Genomic DNA, 20,650 nt, shown 5'->3' on the forward strand with positions numbered 1-20,650 from the left:
CAGAAAAAGACGCACATAAATCCAACTGACCTAGTAAAAGTGCACTAGCAAGGCCACTCGAAAATAAAATTATCCCAATTGCATGTACCACCTGAAATGAATCCCTGGATCATGGTTAGTGGTGGTACCCAAGAGTACACAAATCTACAAACTTCTTAAATAATCAAGCATAATTTAAATCTGTAGTAACTTCATGGTCCATAAATATATGAGACGAGAAAGGAGTCACTGTCTTTAATAAAGTTTGGAATGAAAAAGTCACTTAATAAAATCATCTCTTTTTATAGTTGTACCACATCGAAAAAACGTATACATGCAGGTCATATAGTTGTCTCAATTTTTCATAAAAAATGGAAAAAGCAGCATTCAAACCCTCAAACACTTTTTTTGTCACTGTTGTGTTTGTGTGTGTGTTAAAATGCCTCGAGGGGCTGCACAAAATAAACTTAAGTTAATCAGAAAAAATAAACAAAAAACTTTTTTATCAAAGAAATAAATGTGAAAATAATCTCAACTAATAATTAAAATATATTTATATATAGGTGTATCCAGGCCCTCAAGCAAAATTATACCATCAAGAACAGAGTTTTGAACCATTATTAAAAGGGCACAATTTCAGCATCACGCAGTTAGCGCAATGGTGAAACTGGCATTTGAACCAAATGGAGAATACAAGAAAAACATATTAAAAATCTAACACTTGTTTCAGTTCTTAATTCCACTAAAAGTGTGGGACTCCTCGTTCAAAAAGAGCAGTAATAATAACTTTTTAATATCGTTAGTAGCCGACGTTCACAACTGATGTAATTTCTTTTGCACACATTCTAAAGCAGGAACTACCACACCCAGTTTGCAAAGGGGTGCCTCTTCATTCCTTTCCACTGTGGTCATGAAAACTCCCCACAGGTTAGTGGATTATTCCGAGGACACCATGGCAGAGACAACACTGCGGTAGACTGTGAGGTCAGACTTTTTCTTCTTCTTCTTCTTCTTATTTTTTTTTTAAACAAACCCGCAACTGTGAAGTAATCCTGAAGTACTAGTGCCACAGAATACTAACAATTCCGAGGCTTCTTCAGGTGCTGTTAAAATGAATGTGGCTTGCTTCTATGGAGTATTCACCACTTTAGACATGGTTGAAATGCCAGTTACCGGGTGGTACCATTTCAGATATTCCATACAACTAAAGCTATTCGAACAAGAAATAAAAATAAACCACATCATTAGCTCTGTCATTTTCGGTTTTGTGAATAAAAAGGCATTTTTACAATGGCTCAAAACTGTTCTTTTCCTTTAATTGTACATAAGAAAGTCAATTGTTTCATCTAGCTGGAGAATGGCTTCCCCACCTCTTCCTTTCCTTTGTACTTCCTCTTGCCGTGCGTGAACGGGATATATCTGTATTTGATCATGTGCTGTAAAAAAAATTAAATAGGGTTAGATGTCTGCCGCAGCTGCACAAACACAAAAAAATAACAAGGCCAATTTGGCCAGTCCATTTCCTAAAATAATACATCTAACCCGTACTGACAGATTCCTAAAAAAAAAAAATGTGAGAAAGAAATAACTAGAGATGTCTACTATTGTCCTTTCCTGTCCTCTTGCAACACAATAGTCTCTTGAACATCTTTATTCACTCTTACACCGGGATTAATTTCTTGTGTCAGTACCAAACCTTATGATTTGCTTTCTTGACTTTGCACCGTCACACCTCCAAAAGGGTGGTTGTATATATTCACTGCACTCGCTACCAAGAACGAACTTCTGCTCCTCCTACAACTTGACTGCCTTTGTCACCTAAATGGAAATTTTCACGCCAACAGATTACATAAGAGCCTCACATTTCAGATCGGTTTAATTCTACGTATTGTCTGTAGACTACAAAAAAGTTTAAGGTATTGTCAGCAAACCAAAAATAAGGATTTCAAATTGTAAAGCACTGGTGTTTCTAATGAAGCCCACTGTTAAAAGACAAAAAGTCCATGTAAGACATTACAATCGGTTCAAACATGTTCTGTAGGATTTAGCCTTAACAAGATCTTTGTGCCTCTACGATATCTGATTTCTAGAGGTTCAAGTGTAGCAAAAATCAAAAATGAATTAATTTCTTTATTAAAAAAAAGTCTGCTGGAATACTAGAATATGGGGCAGAAGAAAACGTGAATGTTTACATGGAGTAATCACTAGATATCGGTGCTCATCAACAGGTGTAGTGAAAAGATGTATCACCTTCAGCAAAAAACGCATGACAAAACGACAGCCATTAATTTCTTTGTAGGGTGCTTTTCATTCAGGCTTTTGAGAGATTTCGAGACAATATAAGGTAGCTATCTACATAGTAGGCTTAAACGTTCAGCACTGGGAGGGAAGAATGGAATATCATGCTTGCTCCTAGGACATGTGGCGAATATTTAATTAAAGGTTCAGCAATACGTTCTGAGACAGGAATAAAAGCACCGAAATACTGGGGAGAGGCACACCTATTTTTGAATTACTGTAAGGTCCATTGCATTATACATGTAAGGAAAAACGCAGAAACAGCTTCTTAAGTCAGGTATTTTTTTCCCTAGGTCCCCCAGCTAAAGGCATTAAAGAGAACATTCAGAATGATTTCTAGTATAAAAAAAACAAAAACAAAAAAAACACCTAAGTTAAAAACAAGAGGCTAGTCAACATTTGTGGGGAATGCGATGTAACAAATTCAATTTGTCTGCATCAGTATTTAAGATTCCTTGAAAGTGAACTGTAATAAATTAAATGGTCCTTTAAAAGTTATAGGTGGCACACAGAATGATTGCAGGTACAAAAGTTCTTGTTAGGCTAAAACGTTGTTGTGTTTTGGAGAATCGGAAAGATTATGATGACAGGACATTTATTTCCGGTAAAACAGGTTGATATGCTAACATTAGCTTATGAGACTAAAATGGTTACAGCCTGAACACAAGCCGTCCAATAGTGTTTTTATGGTGGTGTTCCCGGACTACAGATTCCTGATGTTTCCTTCCTGTGGCACTCAAAGTCACACAAAGAAAAAGTGGGATTATATTACCCTCAGTTGGTAGGCTAATTTGTGAATACTTACTCTAAAAGCACCAGGCAATAGCCCTGCCTTCCCAAAAATTGTACACGTGTCTCCTTGCAAGGCAGGATCATCTTAAGGTGGAGTGCAGAACAGCTGTGATAAATTGAAGCCCATTTTTAAATGGAAAAACACTTTCTTGTGATGCTATATGAGTACCCCATTTAACAGTGCCATACGGACCCTGAAAACTAGATAAAGCCTCAAAGAGTTGGCCTTATGATTAACTAGCCCTCCAGTTAGTATAGATGGTGATGATTGTGGTAGGATGTCACCATTAGAAGCCCCTTGGTAAACACTCAAGGGACAGCATAACCAAATTGGAGGAAATTTTATTGGCAATTAACACCAACAATTCCAAATCTAAGGCACTTCAAGTGATTGTACTTGCATCTTTAAAGGTGCACTGGAAGTATGTAGACACATGGAGGCATAACCTGCAAAACAATGTGAAATGGTTTAAGAGAAAAAAATAAGTACATGAGACTCAAATTCCTGGCCTTCAACCACTCTTGTTATTTAGCAACTAAATGAAGGAATGTTTGAACCACTACAAGAGCCTTCAGAGTCTCACTAACTTATTGGTGGAGTCCACGTGTGTGCTTCAAAGAGAAATATGTGCCTATTAGGCTGAAAAGGAGCCTTAGTTTGTAAGATCTACCCTTATTTGAAAGTCTTGAAAGTGTTTAAAGCTTGTAAGGACCAGAAAGCTGAAGTGTGAGGAGAAGCTAAGTCAATTACACTCAAAGACCTAGCAACAACCACTCTAAATTTACACTGCTGAAGAAATGCACGTGCAAAAATAGCAAGCAAGTTTTTTTAAATCTATTAAGTCAATAATCTTGCAATGAATGTCTCAATGAAGAAACACCCAAGACTCTGGTTGTCACCACATTGCCACCCCTTGCAAACAGACTCCTATCTGAAGTGTAGGAAGGTGTTTATATAGGGATCTGCTGTAGGATGGCCTCCTTACTGGTATTCAGTCCAAACTATTTATTTTCCACAAGATTTGGTGGAAGAAATGAATGTACTTACTCGCCCCACCCCAATACACGTGTTTGCCTTAAAAGACAGAGTTCTAACTTGTCTTGAAGAGTTTTGTAGTCTCAGACCTCCCTGGAGTCAATACTATATCTGAGATGCAAGTATGAGGGGAAGGTCTTTGTATTACCATACAGCATCAGGCAAAGGTACAGGGAGTGAGATTGCCTTTTGCACATTCCAGCATACTAGTGCAGCCAGGACATTTTGTGAAGGAGGTATTTGCCAATGCTGAGTTTGACAGGTTTACATTCTGAATTAAGGTCCTACACACTGGAGGCTATGCTGTATTCTAACTACTTGGTAAGTCAGAGCCCAGAAGCCTAAATAAAATAAGAGGACTTTATTTCCCATCACCCATTAGCACAGGAAGTGACCACTGGATCTCCCATCATCCACCTGCACAGGAAGTGTCATTTCTTATTATCCATCTGAGAAGGAAGTGACACTAATGGTTTTGCTGCCACAACTGTCTTAAAAAAAGTAAGGCAAGTAAAAGGTCTTCATTTCCCATCAACCATCAGCATAGGAAAGGACATCACAGCATCCTCCAATCCTCATCTCTCCCAGAACCTACTTTAGGGCAGCTGCAACACGGCAGCACAGCAGATGTGCCGAAAGCAGGCTCATTTGCGCACACCCATGCCTGGACCGTGCCCAGTGCCAGGAACCCTGGTCCGATCACCACCCAGTGATACTCTGCAGCACTCCCTAGGTCCCTAGACCCGGGACACGCAGGACACCATCTTCACCACAAGTGACAGCATCAAATGCAAGTCCACCACACTACTCATATGTACTGACCGCTCCATCATCCACTTCCAGACCAACACCAGTCAAGTCAACACCCTTACCAGGTTCAGCATTCCAAGCCGCAGCTGGGGTGAAATCACAGAAGCAGACTGGCCCAGCACCTCAGCACGGATCACCCTAACCTCATAGGCAACTTTGACAAGGACATCAAAAACTTCAACAGGACCAAGAACTATGCAGACTGTCTAGCACTCATTAAACCCAACAAGCAAAGTAGATCAAGCAGGCCAGCTTGCACACAGAAGACTTCTGAGATACTAAACCACATTGTAAATAGCTAGAACAGAAATGAAGAACCAACCACGACACCACCAACAGAACTACCTACGAGTCTTCACTCGGTGTCTCTTACTTGCTGGTGATAGCTTCTAAGAAAGAGGTACTAGTGGCCCGCTGCTCCAAAAGCTGCAAAGAGATCTTCTCGATAGTCAAGGTTTTCCCCTTGTCGACAGCCACTGTCAACAACATGGGTGCCTCACAACAACTCTGTGACAACCTAACCAACTTATTCCAGAGCAAAATTGGAAACAGCAACTTTGCAACCAATCTAACCCCATAAAACTCTTCAGTAACCTATCCTTCACCAACCAAGACAGCCACCTGACTGAATGGACAACTCTCACTGGAAAAAACACAGTGGTTATCATGCGGACCTGCCACTCAGGGGGCCCAACAGACTCATGCCCACCCCTTCACCCCAACCACATCTACAAACTGGGAACCTTGCCAAACAGCACCACCCGGACCCGCATCAACACCACCTTCATCACACCCGCCTCTTTCCTAGGTGAATGGAAACTTGCAGAAATCAAGACCCTTCTCAAGATGCCGCAGCCGACTTGAATCAAATGAGCAACTTCTGACTCATCTCCCTGCTCGCCAATCCAGCCAAAGTGAAGCCATCAACAAGCAACTCACAACCCATCTCACACTTCATCTTCTAGACAACGCTCAATCATGATTCAGAAAGAACCACAGTATGAAAATGGCACTCATCACAGCTATTGACGACATTCGACCACCTAAAACAGCATTGCAAGACTCATTTTCTACCTCCCACACTACACCCACATCACACCGAACGTCAGGAACTTCACTGGCTTCTCTTTCACAAGTACAGACAATTCAAACTTCTCAAGCACAAATACAAAACCCTACACAACACAGGACCAGAATACCTGAAAAGCAGCATACACTTTCAGCAGCTCACCAGACATCTATGATCTGCCTCACTCTTATTCGCACACCCTCTCAGGATCCACAAAAGCAAAACTGGAGGTCGCTCATTTGCCTACATCTCACTCGAAACAGGGAACGACTTCCCTCAACACATTACAGCCTCCTCCTCACTTGTTGAGTTCCGCAAGAAGCTGAAGACCTGGTTCTTCGAATAAGCAATTTGGGGACCACAAACCTACACAGCTGCCAAAGCAGCTGGATACCCTCTCTGGTGATTAGTGCACTATACAAATCAACATAACAAATACCAAAATGGGATGAGGCCTGTTTCTGGAGCACTTTGACAAACACACTTGACTTTAATCCTTAAATGCAATAATCACCAATATTAAGGAGGGTTCAAGAAATGAACTGGGGTGTGAAAAGTTAATGAGAGCTAGTACAGTTTGCAAGCCTTTAAGATCAAATAAATTGAACACTGAAGCTGTGCCTAATAAAAGGATGCAGGACGAATGTGCCCAAAGTGAACAGCAAATATAGGAAGGAAGCTCAAATTCTGGTGAAAACATCGCAAGTATGAAGCCACATACAGAAGATGAATAACCCAAAGAAAAATTACACAATGGAGCCTCTGCAATCACAATCTTTTAGAAGTTGCTGGGCAAGATGAAAGATAGCAACCTGATATTGGAGTGTTGTTACCAGAGGAAGCAATTGAGTCTCCAATATAATGATTTGGGCACTCCTTGAAGAAAGCTTATCAATTTGCAAAATTGTTTTTCTCTTGACCCTTTCTAGCTCAAAAACCTCTGTCTGATCACAGGCAGACAGATTAGCCATGTTCTAGGAGAGGCGTGCAATAAACCATTTTCCACAGCACAATTGTCGTGATTTTATCTACTATATGGTATTGGTCATGTATGCAGCAACGAAATAGCCATACTTCAGAAGATCTGCAACACTGTCCCCATACTAGATATAGAAAGAGGAGAATGAGGAGCTTGTCTCTTCTTTTTGGTCTTCTTTTAACTCCCAGACATGTATGACAAAGTTGATTTAGAAAGTCAAGTTTTGTTTTCGTTTTCCCCCTTCCTGAGAGGCTTTCTTAGTTTGTACACGTGTTGTGTCAAGTCTCGCCCTTTCCCCATGATATTCAGAGAGCTCCAGGTGTCTATTTTTTATTTGTAGGTATTGAACATCTATGTTCGGCCTGGCAATATACCTTGTGGCATAGGCGGGCATCTCCATTCACAAGTATGCTGATGACGCACTATTAAATCTTCCTTTGTCTGATTCAAGTTCAAGGTTGTTTTAAAGCACCATATTACTCACATTGGTGCCAGAGCACACAATAACACTGTTAAATAAATGAAATTAAGTAAGGTGGCAGAAAGCAATGAAGCACAGTTCTAGCATGGATTATCCTGTGTCAGTGAGCGTTATTTGTAAGGGTAACAGAAGGACACAAACAACTAGTCGGAAAGATGGAAGCCTTTGATTTTATGGAGAAAGAATGTGAAGCACAATAACAAATCTAAGAAGTGGAGGCCGCATCCTGCTTGCCTGGAAAGTTTGGGGAGAAAACAAACACAAGATCATAGGCATGCTGAGGCGAAAGTGCTATGGAACCTTTCTTATAAAGTTAGGCACTGTACATAATGTGACTTTGTAATTTAAAAAACAAAAACATGGATTCTTCACTGTGGAAGCTTATACTTCTATAACTCATCTGGAAGAAATAAGTGTCAGAAGCAAAGTGTCTTTCGTGGATGTATATTTGATGTTCATCTATTGAATAAGCTAAGAGTAAGAACCCAGGAGCTTTGGCAGTATTTGGTTACGTTTCTCGGCAGTCTGGAGAAAAGTTCTTGCAAGGCACTTCATGAATTGATGGAGTACAAAAACAGCAATGAAGAATTTTAGGTGTGGAACCATGATATTACTGAAAAGACATACTGTAATATAGCTGTCTTTAAGACTGGTTTAGACAAGGTTAACAAATACAATAGAAATCCATGTGGCTGAGAAGAATTTGATTAGCACTCCAAAGGCAAAAGTTAATCCAACAAAATAAGTAGATTTTAGCAGTTAATAAAGTCAAAGCACTTGCGAATATGTTGTTGCAAATTATGCAGGAACCAAGCTGTTAAACAGAAAGACGTGATTGTGGTGCAAACATTGACTATTCATTTTCAACAAAGGAGTTGGATGGTTCCTAGGTTCTGTGGGAGAACCATACCCAAAGTATCTCAACCATGCCAGGGCTTTTAGGATAAGGATATATGGTCCCCTCTTCATCTTACGAATGATCTCTCGAGATCAAGAGGAATTGAAGAAAAGTGTTTGCAAAAAGCTGCTGCTAAAATACTTGCATCTCTTGTTTTTGTGAGTTGCAAGAAGGTCCAGGTTGAGCTCTCCACACTTGGAAATCAGGATGTACCTTCTAAGCAATGCATTCACCAACAGCCCCACCCCCCCCGTTTCCAGGTCCCTGGCAAGTTTGTCATGGGCGTTCTATCTTGTGGGAAATCAATCAAATCCGGATCTCCAGCGCATCTAATGATCAAACTGGAGATCTCATGCTTCCCCGGTTTTTCATACAGAACACTGATGTAGTACTGTTGGTCATGACCAATGATGTAGTGATTTATTTGAGGCAGAACACCGGGAGTCCCTAAAGAATGTCTCTCAGCTCCAGGAACTGAAGAAGAGGTCCTGAATATATTACCATTATTGATGAGCATGCAGTTACAATACGTTGTGGTTGTGGCCCTCTGAAAAAAGTTCTACCAAAGGACTGGGGACAAATTGCCACCACAGGTAATCTTTCTTTGAGGTGTGGAATCATCAGCCCTGTGTCCTCACATTGGCCCTTCCCTTGACTTCAATACTAGTTCAACCCCTGGTGGATCCTGTCGCAAGAGAGGTAAGTCGTTTATGTAGTATCAGCATGATACAGGTAGACATCAAGCGAAGCCGGAATTGCTACAGACCTAAGTTAACCACTGAGAATAACTACAACACTGGGACAGAAAGGCTCTGGCAAGTACAGTCTCAGAATTCTCCCAGTGAAGGAATTAGATTTCAAGATGTCAGGATGGACATGTTCTGATTTCACGAGAGGCTCAAGTTTAGAAACAATGTGACAGAAGGTGTTAAGCATGCATTCAGCAACCAATAATCTACATATGTAATAATCTGGTACCTTTGCCTCCTGAGAAATGCACCACGCTGGTTGAGGCATTTTCGGTAGTATTATGTGGTCTCATCTGTGTCTGCAAGTAAGAGCCTTGAATTGGTAAGTGCTGTCCGGCTACTCAAAATGGTTGTATCTACGATGAGTGTGATGGATGTTGGGGTGGCCTGGGAGCCGAAGATGGAGGATGCGTGAGCCTGCTGCTCCGTGCTAGCCCAACACTTATCCTGATCAATGGGCACCCGGGGTAACTGTTAGCTGGTTGTGGATAAGGTGGAGTCACTTGAATACCTGCGGAGACGAGCCAAGGACAGGAAATCGGTGCAATTTGGGAGGCGGCAGCTCCCGAGACCGGGGAGGCTTGCCCGATCCGGCTCAGCAAGATGGCGGCCTAGGACGGCCGACAGACTCCTGTGATGGCCTGTCCCGAGTGGCGAACACTACAGCCCTTGTGCACCTGGGGACAGGCGACTGCCAGGCACCTCTCAACTCCCCGTCCCACCCCCCACTCCCGCTTCCACATTCTGTGGGTTCGGGGTGAGGGTAATCAAATAGCGTTGAGGAGAGAGACTAGCGTTAGGGGTGACCGTGTGCATATTTTCACAGGGCTTCATCCAGTTGATGCCGTGGAGATGGAACCCTGGGGTGCCACTGAACTGTCCCTGTGGCACAAGCGAGGAAAGTCTTCTGTCAGACGACTGGTGGTAGTAGCGCCCTCACCAAAATTTCTGGTTTGGGGCGACAGTTATCCGGCTTTAATACTCCTTGGTGGCAACCTAGTATCCAGGATCAATGCCCCCCCCCCCCCCACCCCCCCAGAGAATGACGCCAAGTCCTGACGGCCTACCATCAGAATTCTATTCTGTGTTCGCTGGGACCCTGATCATCAGCTGGAGTTCCTGTTCGCAGAGTCACTGAGATCGGGCTCCACCCTTTATCGATGTTAAACATGGATTTTAAGATCCTAAGTACGATTTTTGCCCTTGGATTCCTTCCCCACAGGCCAAGGTTAATACACAGCGACCAAAACAGGTTTCTTCCAGAACAGAGCATCTCCCTAAATCTCCGAAGGTTATACCACATTCTCTACCTTCGAGGCGCTCTATTCCACCCTCGTGCTCTCATTATGTCAGTGGACCTTGGAAAGGCATCTGATTCGGTGAGTTGGGATTTCCTTTTTGAGGTCATGCGCAAGATGGGTCTGGGGAAAAACTGGATTAAATGGTGTAATCTGCTGTATTCTGCCCACACTGTAGGGGCTACTTGGTTTCCCCACAATACAATGTATATCAGGCTACTAGACAGAGGTTCCCACTGTCCCACCTCCTGTTTTCCCTGGCCGTCAAACCCTTGGCAGAGCTAATTCGACGAGAAGAAGTGGGAGCCAGGATAACAGGGAGTGGGAGGAGGCATGGGGGAGTTCTTTGGGGGGGGGATAGGGAACACATCATCTCCTTATATGCAGATGATACATTACTCTACCTGGTTGCCGGAACTCCGGGTGCAGCCTTTGAAATTACCTATTGAACAAATGTGCAACTGTGTCAGGGCCTCAGACTCAACATCTCAAAGACTATTCCCCTTAATAGCAAGTGCTCCAAACCCAAGAAATTCACCAGGAGGCCTGACGTGGTTTCCATCGACCATCCGATACTTGGGCGCCTGCGTCTTTCATTCCTTAGAGGATCTCTGGGAGGGAAATGCTCTTCGCTCTCTTATAGCCTGTGTCCCCTTTGGCGATCTCTGAAACTATTCATCATGGCTCGGGTCTCATTGTCCAAGACAGTCATGTTGCCGAGATAACAGTATTTCTTTACTAACCTCTCGGTCAAGATACAGTGTTCCTGGTTTCAACAACTAGATACCCTACTGACAGAATTGATCTTGGAGGCTGTCACAGGGTGTTGCTGGAGGTTCTTAGGTGCCTCCCTGACAAAGGAAGGTCTGGGTACCCCGGCTGTCGAATTGTACTACCTGGCAGCTCAGTTGAAATGGGTCGTACACTGGCTTGATGGAACTCCTCAAGAGGAGCTAGGTATAGCAAAGGGGACCACCAGACGAGGGACACTACTGGCAAAATTACTCTGTACAGAAGTTGAAATGCCCCAGGCGAGTGTCTTACTGGCAGTGGCCCTCAAATGCTGCAAAAAGTGCTTGCAAGAAACGGTGGGCACCCTCCTTTACACTCCAGCATTGCCCCTGGTGGGACTTCCACACAGAGACCTGCTTGCTTACTTCTCGGATGCCCAACTGTCAGCCTGGATGGATGCCGGAATGATGTTGGGGAGGGGGAGGAGGGGCTGCTATCAGATGGGCCTGCTGACGCCGCTGGAAGATTAAATGGACCAGTTTGACTTACCAACAGGCCAATTTCTAACATATGAGGCATTAGTGAAGCACTTCAGGGACCTCTGGTCAAGCGGACGAGATGAACCCAAGACGCATATAGTTTCACAATTAATGGTAACTTTGGAATCTGCGATACATTGCGTGATATCCTTCGCTATAATTCCAGTATTTTTATCCTTTAAAGATATCTGGAATAGACAATCTGGTTCTTTTTGCTTAGGAACTATATGATAATTTCTGTAGAATTTTGTGAACATCCTTTTCTAACTCCTAATAGTGATATTTTTGCTGAGATCTAATTGCTTTTTTTCAGAATTCAAGCCTTTGACCATCTTTTAAGACTGAATGTGCCTACGTGAAGATGATCTAAAAATAGTAACAAAAGAGTAAAATTCTACCCCCTATTGCAGATCTACTATGTGGGTATATCAATTTGAACTGAAACCTTTGTTAACTAAACCTTCTAATAGCTCTGGTACTGTCAAAACCTGGACTCCTCCTTTGGTACCTTGCTAAGTTTAGGACGTCCGATACTACTTACAACTTTGGAAAAGTATACAGTACTCTTTTGTGCCAGAACCTCAAAAGAGTGAGGTTTTCTCAACAATTGGCGTCTTAACAGCCCTTGCTCTACAAGTTTCCATTTGAGTTGATTGTGATGCTTTGTCATTTTCCCTAAATACATTGTCCATCAAAGGCAGTGGCAAATAGTTTGGCCTCCAACTAATTTTTTCTGAATGTTTCCACTCTTAAGCCACCTCTTTTGTCTTAATTCAAGTGTTACCGAGCTTGGCAAGAGCTGCTCTCTTAGAATGCATTGCCAGCCACAGGGCATCCTTTAGAACAGATCTTGTTTTAGATCTTTTATTTAGGATAAATAAGTGAGTAAAAGAGATCAACCTGTGATGCAGTTTGTAAATTCCATTTTATAGAATAGCAAGATCTTTAACTGCCTCAACTATAGTGGCAGCCGCAATCAAGATTTTTGCTGAAGGTATTCATACAATTTCCAATCTTTTCTTGTGGAACAAAACATATTGCAGATGGATTGGTTCACTTTTACAAATCTGCTTCTGTAATCACGGTGTATGCTTATAGTTGCCTAGTAAGGCATTCTGTGCCATCACCCCAAGCCCCAATATTTTCATGTCCTTTCAGTAAGGGAAAGTCTTGGAAACAGCACTGCCACATTTAGAAGAACCTTCTTCCAAATGTGTGCTATCATTAGGCAATAAGAACAATTTCTTCTACCCTTCTTGAGGTAAAATTAGATTAATGCCTTTTTTGATTTACCCATGAAATAGGGAAGTATCATGAGGGGGGAACTATCCTTAGACAGGAGCTCAGTGGGACCCTCCCTCAAGCTTATACATTGTTCTGATTTACTGCCTTGGGCATCAGAAGCCATCTGGGCATGAACTGCTTAGTGAGTGAGATGATAACAGCTGGGATGATAGTAACCTATATGGTACCTACTCTGCCCTATAACTACTATATGGTTTAATAATTGGGTTCAGCTCCAGCATTCTGGATTTGTGACACTTGTTAGCAGGGGCTGACAAACAATAGGCTTCCACTCAACAGTCTCTTCAATGCCGACCAAGCATATTGTTGAATTTATTCAGGGGTTACGCACATGCGCTACTTGAATGTGTTTTTGGATGTTTAGGAAATGCAACCCTCATGGTAACTATATAGCTTGTCTTTACACTGTATTTCTGCCTGAAACCATATAAAAATTAATTCTCTTTTTGGAGGTGCTTACATTTCATCCTAGAAAGTTAAATGAAGAATACTTAGAAATAATATTTAACAAACTTTGGAGGTTGTTTTGTGGTGGTTACTCTCCAAGGCATACAGTTGTCTGGCCATATCTGCCTTACTAGAGTTTAATCACAAAAGGTAATTCAACTTGTGTAAAAAAAGATGTAGGTTGTTAGGATGCCTACTTCAAGATTCATGAATGTGTAAAGCGTCCCAAGTGAATAGTGATGTTGCTTCCCATTATGTTTAATATTTTGGACTTGTATGTACTTGCTTTGAAGTGTAACACTTTTGGGGAGTCTTTCCTGAAAAAAAGCTGTAACGCGTTAGGTGGATTACTCAAAGATGGAATTATAGCAATGCAAATAGACTGATTTTGTGGTAACCCATTTAATCATGGTCTTGGAGTAAGCAGGGAAGGCACCCAAAGGAAGGAGATTTACAGTGATACACTATCTCCTCCATACCACCACACAGCTTAGACTTTGAATTACTTTCTCGATGAACCACCAAACCACCGTGAAATGTTTTCTTAACTTGCAGTGGTAGCATTAAACATGGGCTATCAAAACTCTTGTATGTTTGATAACATGCACCAATTGTATAGAAACAGGCATTTTAGTTGAGCATATTCAGAGTTTCAGTGGTGTTGTGGGATGCTCATGTTTAGGAGCTGATATACATGATATATATGGAAAATGTCACTTACCCAGTGTACTTCTGTTCGTGGTATGTTCCGCTGCAGATTCACATGCTATGCACATGTCCTGCCATCTAGTGTTGGCCTCGGAGTGTTACAAGTTGTTTTTCTTCGAAGAAGTCTTTTCGAGTCACCGTACCGAGTGCCTCCTCCTTTTCGGCTCCATTGCGCATGGGCATCGACTCCATTGTAGATCGTTTTCCCGCAGAGGGTAAGGTAGGAGTGATAGAGTGTAAAGAAAGAGATATCCATGCAATGGAATAGAGATGTATATACATAGTTTAAATTAAGGGGTGTCCATGCAATGGAATAGAGATGTATATACATATGTACACATTTTAAATGTAACTTAAATGACTACAGGCTCCCGGGGAGGAGGGAGGGCGCATGTGAATCTGCAGCGGAACATGCCATGAACAGATGTACACTGGGTAAGTGACATTTTCCGTTCGATGGCATGTGTAGCTGCAGATACACATGCTATGCATAGGCTACAAAGCAGTAATCCTCCCCTAAGCGGTGGTCAGCCTGTAGGAGTTGAAGTTGTCTGAATGAAAATGTCACTTACCCAGTGTACATCTGTTCGTGGCATCAGTCGCAGTAGATTCGCATGTTCTGCAATAGCTCGCCATCTGGTGTTGGGCCGGAGTGTTACAAGTTGTTTTTGTTCGAAGAAGTCTTTCGAGTCACGGGACCGAGTGACTCCTCCTTTTGTGTCCATTGCGCATGGGCGTCGACTCCATCTTCGATTGTTTTTCCCCGCAGAGGGTGAGGTAGGAGTTGAATTGTAGTAATAGTGCCCATGCAATGGAGTGACTAAGTATGCACCTATTTAAGGTTGAGATGATACATATATAAATAATTGAAGGAAACTTCCAAACTGCTACAGGCTCCCGGGGAGGCGGGTGGGCACATGCGAATCTACTGCGACTGATGCCACGAACAGATGTACACTGGGTAAGTGACATTTTCAGTTCGATGGCATCTGTCGCTGTAGATACGCATGTTCTGCATAGACTAGTAAGCAGTTATTTTCCCAAAAGCGGTGGATCAGCCTGTAGGAGTGGAAGTAGTCTGAAATAATGTTCTTAATACGGCTTGACCTACTGTGGCTTGTTGTGCGGATAACACGTCTACACAGTAGTGCTTGGTGAATGTGTGAGGCGTAGACCATGTGGCTGCCTTACATATTTCTTGCATTGGGATGTTTCCTAGAAAGGCCATGGTAGCACCTTTCTTTCTGGTTGAGTGTGCCCTTGGTGTAATGGGCAGCTGTTGTTTAGCTTTAAGGTAGCAGATTTGGATGCATTTAACTATCCATCTGGCTATACCTTGTTTTGATATTGGGTTTCCTGCATGAGGTTTTTGAAATGCAATAAATAGTTGTTTAGTCTTTCTGATGTTTTTTGTTCTGTCAATGTAATACATCAATGCTCTTTTGACATCTAATGTATGTAGTGCCCTTTCAGCTACGGTATCTGGCTGTGGAAAAAACACTGGAAGTTCCACTGTTTGATTTAGATGGAACGGTGAAATAACCTTTGGCAAAAATTTAGGATTGGTCCTTAGGACGACTTTATTTTTGTGTAGTTGTATAAAAGGTTCCTGTATTGTAAACGCCTGAATCTCGCTTACTCTTCTTAGGGAAGTAATGGCGATGAGAAATGCCACCTTCCAGGTTAGGAACTGTATGTTGCAGGAGTGCATGGGTTCAAAAGGTGGACCCATAAGTCTAGTTAGGACAACATTTAGGTTCCATGAAGGAACAGGTGGTGTTCTTGGTGGTATAATTCTCCTAAGGCCCTCCATGAATGCTTTAATGACTGGTATCTTATATAGGGAAGTTGAATAGGTAGTCTGCAGGTATGCAGATATTGCTGCAAGGTGTATTTTAATGGAAGAGAAAGCTAGGTTAGATTTTTGTAAGTGAAGCAAGTAACCCACTACATGTTCTGGAGTTGTGTGTAATGGTTGTATTTGATTAATATGGCAGTAGCAAACAAACCTCTTCCATTTACTTGCATAGCAGTGCCTGGTGGATGGCCTTCTGGCTTGTTTTATGACTTCCATACATTCTTGGGTAAGTTGTAAGTGCCCGAATTCTAGGATTTCAGGAGCCAGATTGCTAGATTCAGCGATGCTGGATCTGGGTGTCTGATCTTTAGGTTGTGCTGTGTCAACAGATCTGGCCTGTTGGGCAATTTGATGCAGGGTACCACTGATAGGTCTAGCAGCGTTGTGTACCAGGGTTGCCTTGCCCAAGTTGGTGCTATCAATATGAGTTTGAGTTTGCTTTGACTGAGTTTGTTTACCAGGTAAGGAAGGAGAGGGAGAGGAGGAAAAGCGTAAGCAAATATCCCTGACCAGTTCATCCATAGGGCATTGCCTTGGGATTGTTCGTGTGGGTATCTGGATGCGAAGTTTTGGCATTTTGCGTTCTCCCTTGTCGCAAACAAGTCTATCTGAGGTGTTCCCCAGAGTTTGAAATAAGTGTTCAGAATTTGGGGGTGAATTTCCCATTCGTGGACCTGTTGGTGATCTCGAGAGAGATTGTCTGCGAGTTGATTTTGGATCCCTGGTATAAATTGTGCTATTAGGCGAATTTGGTTGTGAATTGCCCAACGCCAAATCTTTTGTGCTAGCAGGCTTAACTGCGTGGAGTGCGTCCCCCCCTGCTTGTTTAGATAATACATTGTTGTCATGTTGTCTGTTTTGACGAGAATGTATTTGTGAACTATTATTGGTTGGAAAGCTTTTAGTGCTTGAAAAACTGCTAGAAGTTCTAGGTGATTGATATGCAGTTTTGTTTGATGTACGTTCCATTGTCCTTGTATGCTGTGTTGATCGAGGTGTGCTCCCCACCCTGTCATGGAAGCATCTGTTGTTATTACGTATTGTGGCACTGGGTCTTGGAAAGGCCGCCCCTTGTTTAAATTTATGTTGTTCCACCACAGAAGCGAGAGGTAAGTTTGGCGGTCTATTAACACCAGATCTAGAAGGTGACCCTGTGCTTGAGACCACTGTGATGCTAGGCATTGTTGTAAGGGCCTCATGTGCAGTCTTGCGTTTGGGACAATGGCTATGCATGAAGACATCATGCCTAGGAGTTGTAATACCATCTTTGCTTGTATCTTTTGTGTTGGATACATGCGTTGTATGATGGTGTTGAAATTTAGAATTCTTTGTGGACTTGGAGTGGCTACTCCCTTTGATGTGTCTATTATGGCTCCTAGGTATTGTTGTACCTTGCGCGGCAGAATGTTGGATTTTGTAAAGTTGACGGTGAACCCGAGTTTGAAGAGGGTTTGTATGATCTGATTTGTGTGATTTGAGCACTCTATGAACGAATGGGCCTTGATTAGCCAGTCGTCCAAATATGGGAACACATGTATTTGCTGCCTTCTTATGTGTGCAGCGACTACCGCTAGACATTTGGTAAAGACTCTTGGTGCGGTTGTTAATCCGAAAGGCAGTACCTTGAATTGGTAATGTATTCCTTTGAATACAAACCTTAGGTATTTCCTGTGCGATGGGTGTATTGGTATATGGAAATAAGCATCCTTGAGGTCTAAAGTTGCCATGTAGTCGTGTAGTTTTAGCAATGGCAATACTTCTTGTAGTGTGACCATGTGGAAGTGGTCTGATTTGATGAAAGTGTTCACTACTCTGAGGTCTAGGATTGGTCTCAGCGTTTTGTCCTTCTTTGGTATCAGAAAGTACAGTGAGTAAACTCCTGTGTTTATTTGTGTGTTTGGCACTAATTCGATTGCATTCTTTTGCAATAGTGCCTGCACTTCTATCTCCAGGAGATTGGAATGGTGTGTTGTTAAATTTTGTGCTTTTGGTGGTATGTTTGGAGGGAATTGTAGAAATTCTATGCAATAACCATGTTGGATAATTGCTAGAACCCAAGTGTATGTAGTGATTTCCTCCCATGCTTTGTAATAATGACCTATTCTTCCCCCCACTGGTGTTGTGTGGAGGGGGTGAGTGACATGTGAGTCACTGTTTAGTAGTAGGGGTTTTGGGGCTTTGAAATCTTCCTCTATTTCTAGGGAATTGCCCTCCTCTATATTGTCCCCGAAAACCTCCTCTATACTGTCCCTGGTAACTGGACGGTGTTGCTTGTGAGGTGCTGGCTTGTGTGCTTTGACCCCGAAACCCCCCTCGAAAGGGCGTTTTACGGAATGTGCTGTAATTCCCTCTGCTCTGCGGGGAGTAGAGTGCGCCCATGGCTTTGGCAGTGTCCGTATCTTTTTTGAGTTTCTCAATCGCTGTGTCCACTTCTGGACCGAACAGTTCTTTTTCATTAAAAGGCATATTGAGAACTGCTTGTTGAATCTCTGGTTTAAATCCAGACGTTCGGAGCCATGCATGCCTTCTGATAGTTACAGATGTATTAATTGTCCGTGCAGCTGTATCTGCAGCGTCCATGGAGGAGCGGATCTGGTTGTTGGAAATGGTCTGTCCCTCCTCAACCACTTGTTTTGCCCTATTTTGTAAGTCCTTGGGCAGATGTTCAATGAGATGTTGCATCTCGTCCCAGTGGGCTCTGTCATAGCGCGCAAGTAGTGCCTGGGAGTTCGCGATGCGCCACTGGTTTGCAGCTTGTGCTGCGACTCTTTTACCAGCTGCATCGAACTTGCGGCTTTCTTTATCTGGGGGTGGTGCATCTCCAGATGTGTGAGAGTTGGCCCTTTTCCTAGCTGCTCCTACAACGACAGAGTCTGGTGGCAGCTGTGTAGTGATGAAAACCGGGTCTGTAGGAGGCGCCTTATACTTTTTTTCCACCCTTGGTGTGATTGCCCTACTTTTGACCGGCTCCTTAAAGATGTCTTTTGCGTGCCGGAGCATACCAGGGAGCATAGGCAGGCTTTGGTATGAGCTGTGGGTGGAGGAGAGTGTGTTGAATAAAAAATCATCCTCGACCTGTTCTGAGTGGAGGCTTACGTTGTGAAATTGTGCTGCTCTAGCCACCACTTGAGAATACGCGGTGCTGTCCTCTGGTGGAGATGGCTTCGTAGGGTATGCCTCCGGACTGTTATCTGACACTGGGGCGTCGTATAGGTCCCATGCGTCCTGATCTTGGTCACCCTGGCTCATGGTGGTGTGAGCTGGGGAGTGTGATGGAGTTTGTGCTGGTGAGACGTTAATCACGGGCGGAGGAGAGGGTGGTGGGGTAACTCTTTTCACCACTTTTGGTTGTGGTGTCTGTTCAGTCTGGAACTCCAACCTTCTCTTTCTCCTAATGGGGGGAAGGGTGCTTATTTTTCCTGTCCCCTGCTGTATGAAGATACGCTTTTGCGTATGGTCCACATCAGTTGCTTGTAGCTCTTCCTCAAACCTATGCTTTTGCATTTGGGAGGTTAGCGAGTGCTCTTCTGTATAAGAGCCTGAAGCTGGGTCGCTTGCAGTTTGTTTCGGCATCGAAACCCTGTCTGCGTGTTTTTTCGGCTCCGAGGTGGCTTTTTTCTTTTTCGGGGCCGAAACCTCTCGGCGTCGATCTGCTTCGGTGCCGCTGTCTCGGCGTCGAGCCGTGTCCACACCGGCATCTCGGTGTCGAGGCTTGTCTCCAGCACTTTCTCGGTCCCGAGAAGGCTGCGTGCCGGTGTCTCGACCGGAGTCGGACGACCTCGGCACTGTTTGGGCCTTTTTCGGTGCCGACGGTCGGTCACCGAATTTATGGGTGGAGCCACGGCCGGATGGCAGTGGCGTCCCCTGGGCCTTGTAAATGTTTCTCTGTGTGGTTTTCGACGTCTTACTCACGGTTTGTGTATCGTCGAATCCTTCGGAGTCTGAGTCTTGGATCGAGAAGGTACCTTCCTCTTCCTGTTCCTCGAACTCCCGTTGGGCTGTCGGTGCGGACGCCATCTGAAGTCTTCTGGCTCGACGGTCTCTGAGTGTTTTTCGGGACCGGAACGCACGACAGGCCTCGCAGGTGTCTTCGCTGTGCTCAGGTGACAGGCACAGGTTGCAGACCAAGTGTTGGTCTGTGTAGGGGTATTTATTGTGGCATTTGGGGCAGAAACGGAACGGGGTCCGTTCCATCGGCGTTCTTCAGCACGCGGTCGGGCCGACCAGGCCCCGACGGGGGATCGAAAAACTACCCCGAAGGGCACCGGAGCTCTTCGATCTTCGATGCGGTGTGGAATCTAAGTACGCCGATCCCGAACGCAACAATACCGACGAAAATCTTCTGAAATTAGCTAATTATCCGTTCCGAAACTCGGAGCGACAGGAACACGTCCGAACCCGATGGCGGAAAAAAAACAATCGAAGATGGAGTCGACGCCCATGCGCAATGGACACAAAAGGAGGAGTCACTCGGTCCCGTGACTCGAAAGACTTCTTCGAACAAAAACAACTTGTAACACTCCGGCCCAACACCAGATGGCGAGCTATTGCAGAACATGCGTATCTACAGCGACAGATGCCATCGAACATAATGTTCTTAGTACAGCCTGTCCTACTGTGGCTTTTTGTGTTGCTAACACATCTACACAGTAATGCTTGGTAAATGTATGAG

At 43.6% G+C, this 20,650-nt stretch overlaps 1 protein-coding gene across 2 annotated transcripts in view; it reads right to left on the minus strand.

Moving 5' to 3' along the window:
• Window positions 1–219: 219 nt before the first annotated feature.
• The window catches only part of RER1 (retention in endoplasmic reticulum sorting receptor 1), a 93,849-nt gene continuing 73,418 nt past the window's right edge, over window positions 220–20,650 (minus strand). For both annotated transcript variants that reach the window (XM_069240987.1, XM_069240988.1), the window contains exon 7: window positions 220–1,415. In XM_069240987.1, the coding sequence (XP_069097088.1) occupies window positions 1,326–1,415 (90 nt within the window). In that variant the 3' untranslated portion in view covers window positions 220–1,325. The remainder of the gene's footprint in view (window positions 1,416–20,650) is intronic.

The sequence above is a fragment of the Pleurodeles waltl genome, chromosome 6 (assembly GCF_031143425.1).
Source record: "Pleurodeles waltl isolate 20211129_DDA chromosome 6, aPleWal1.hap1.20221129, whole genome shotgun sequence".
In the NCBI taxonomy this organism is placed as follows: domain Eukaryota; kingdom Metazoa; phylum Chordata; class Amphibia; order Caudata; family Salamandridae; genus Pleurodeles; species Pleurodeles waltl.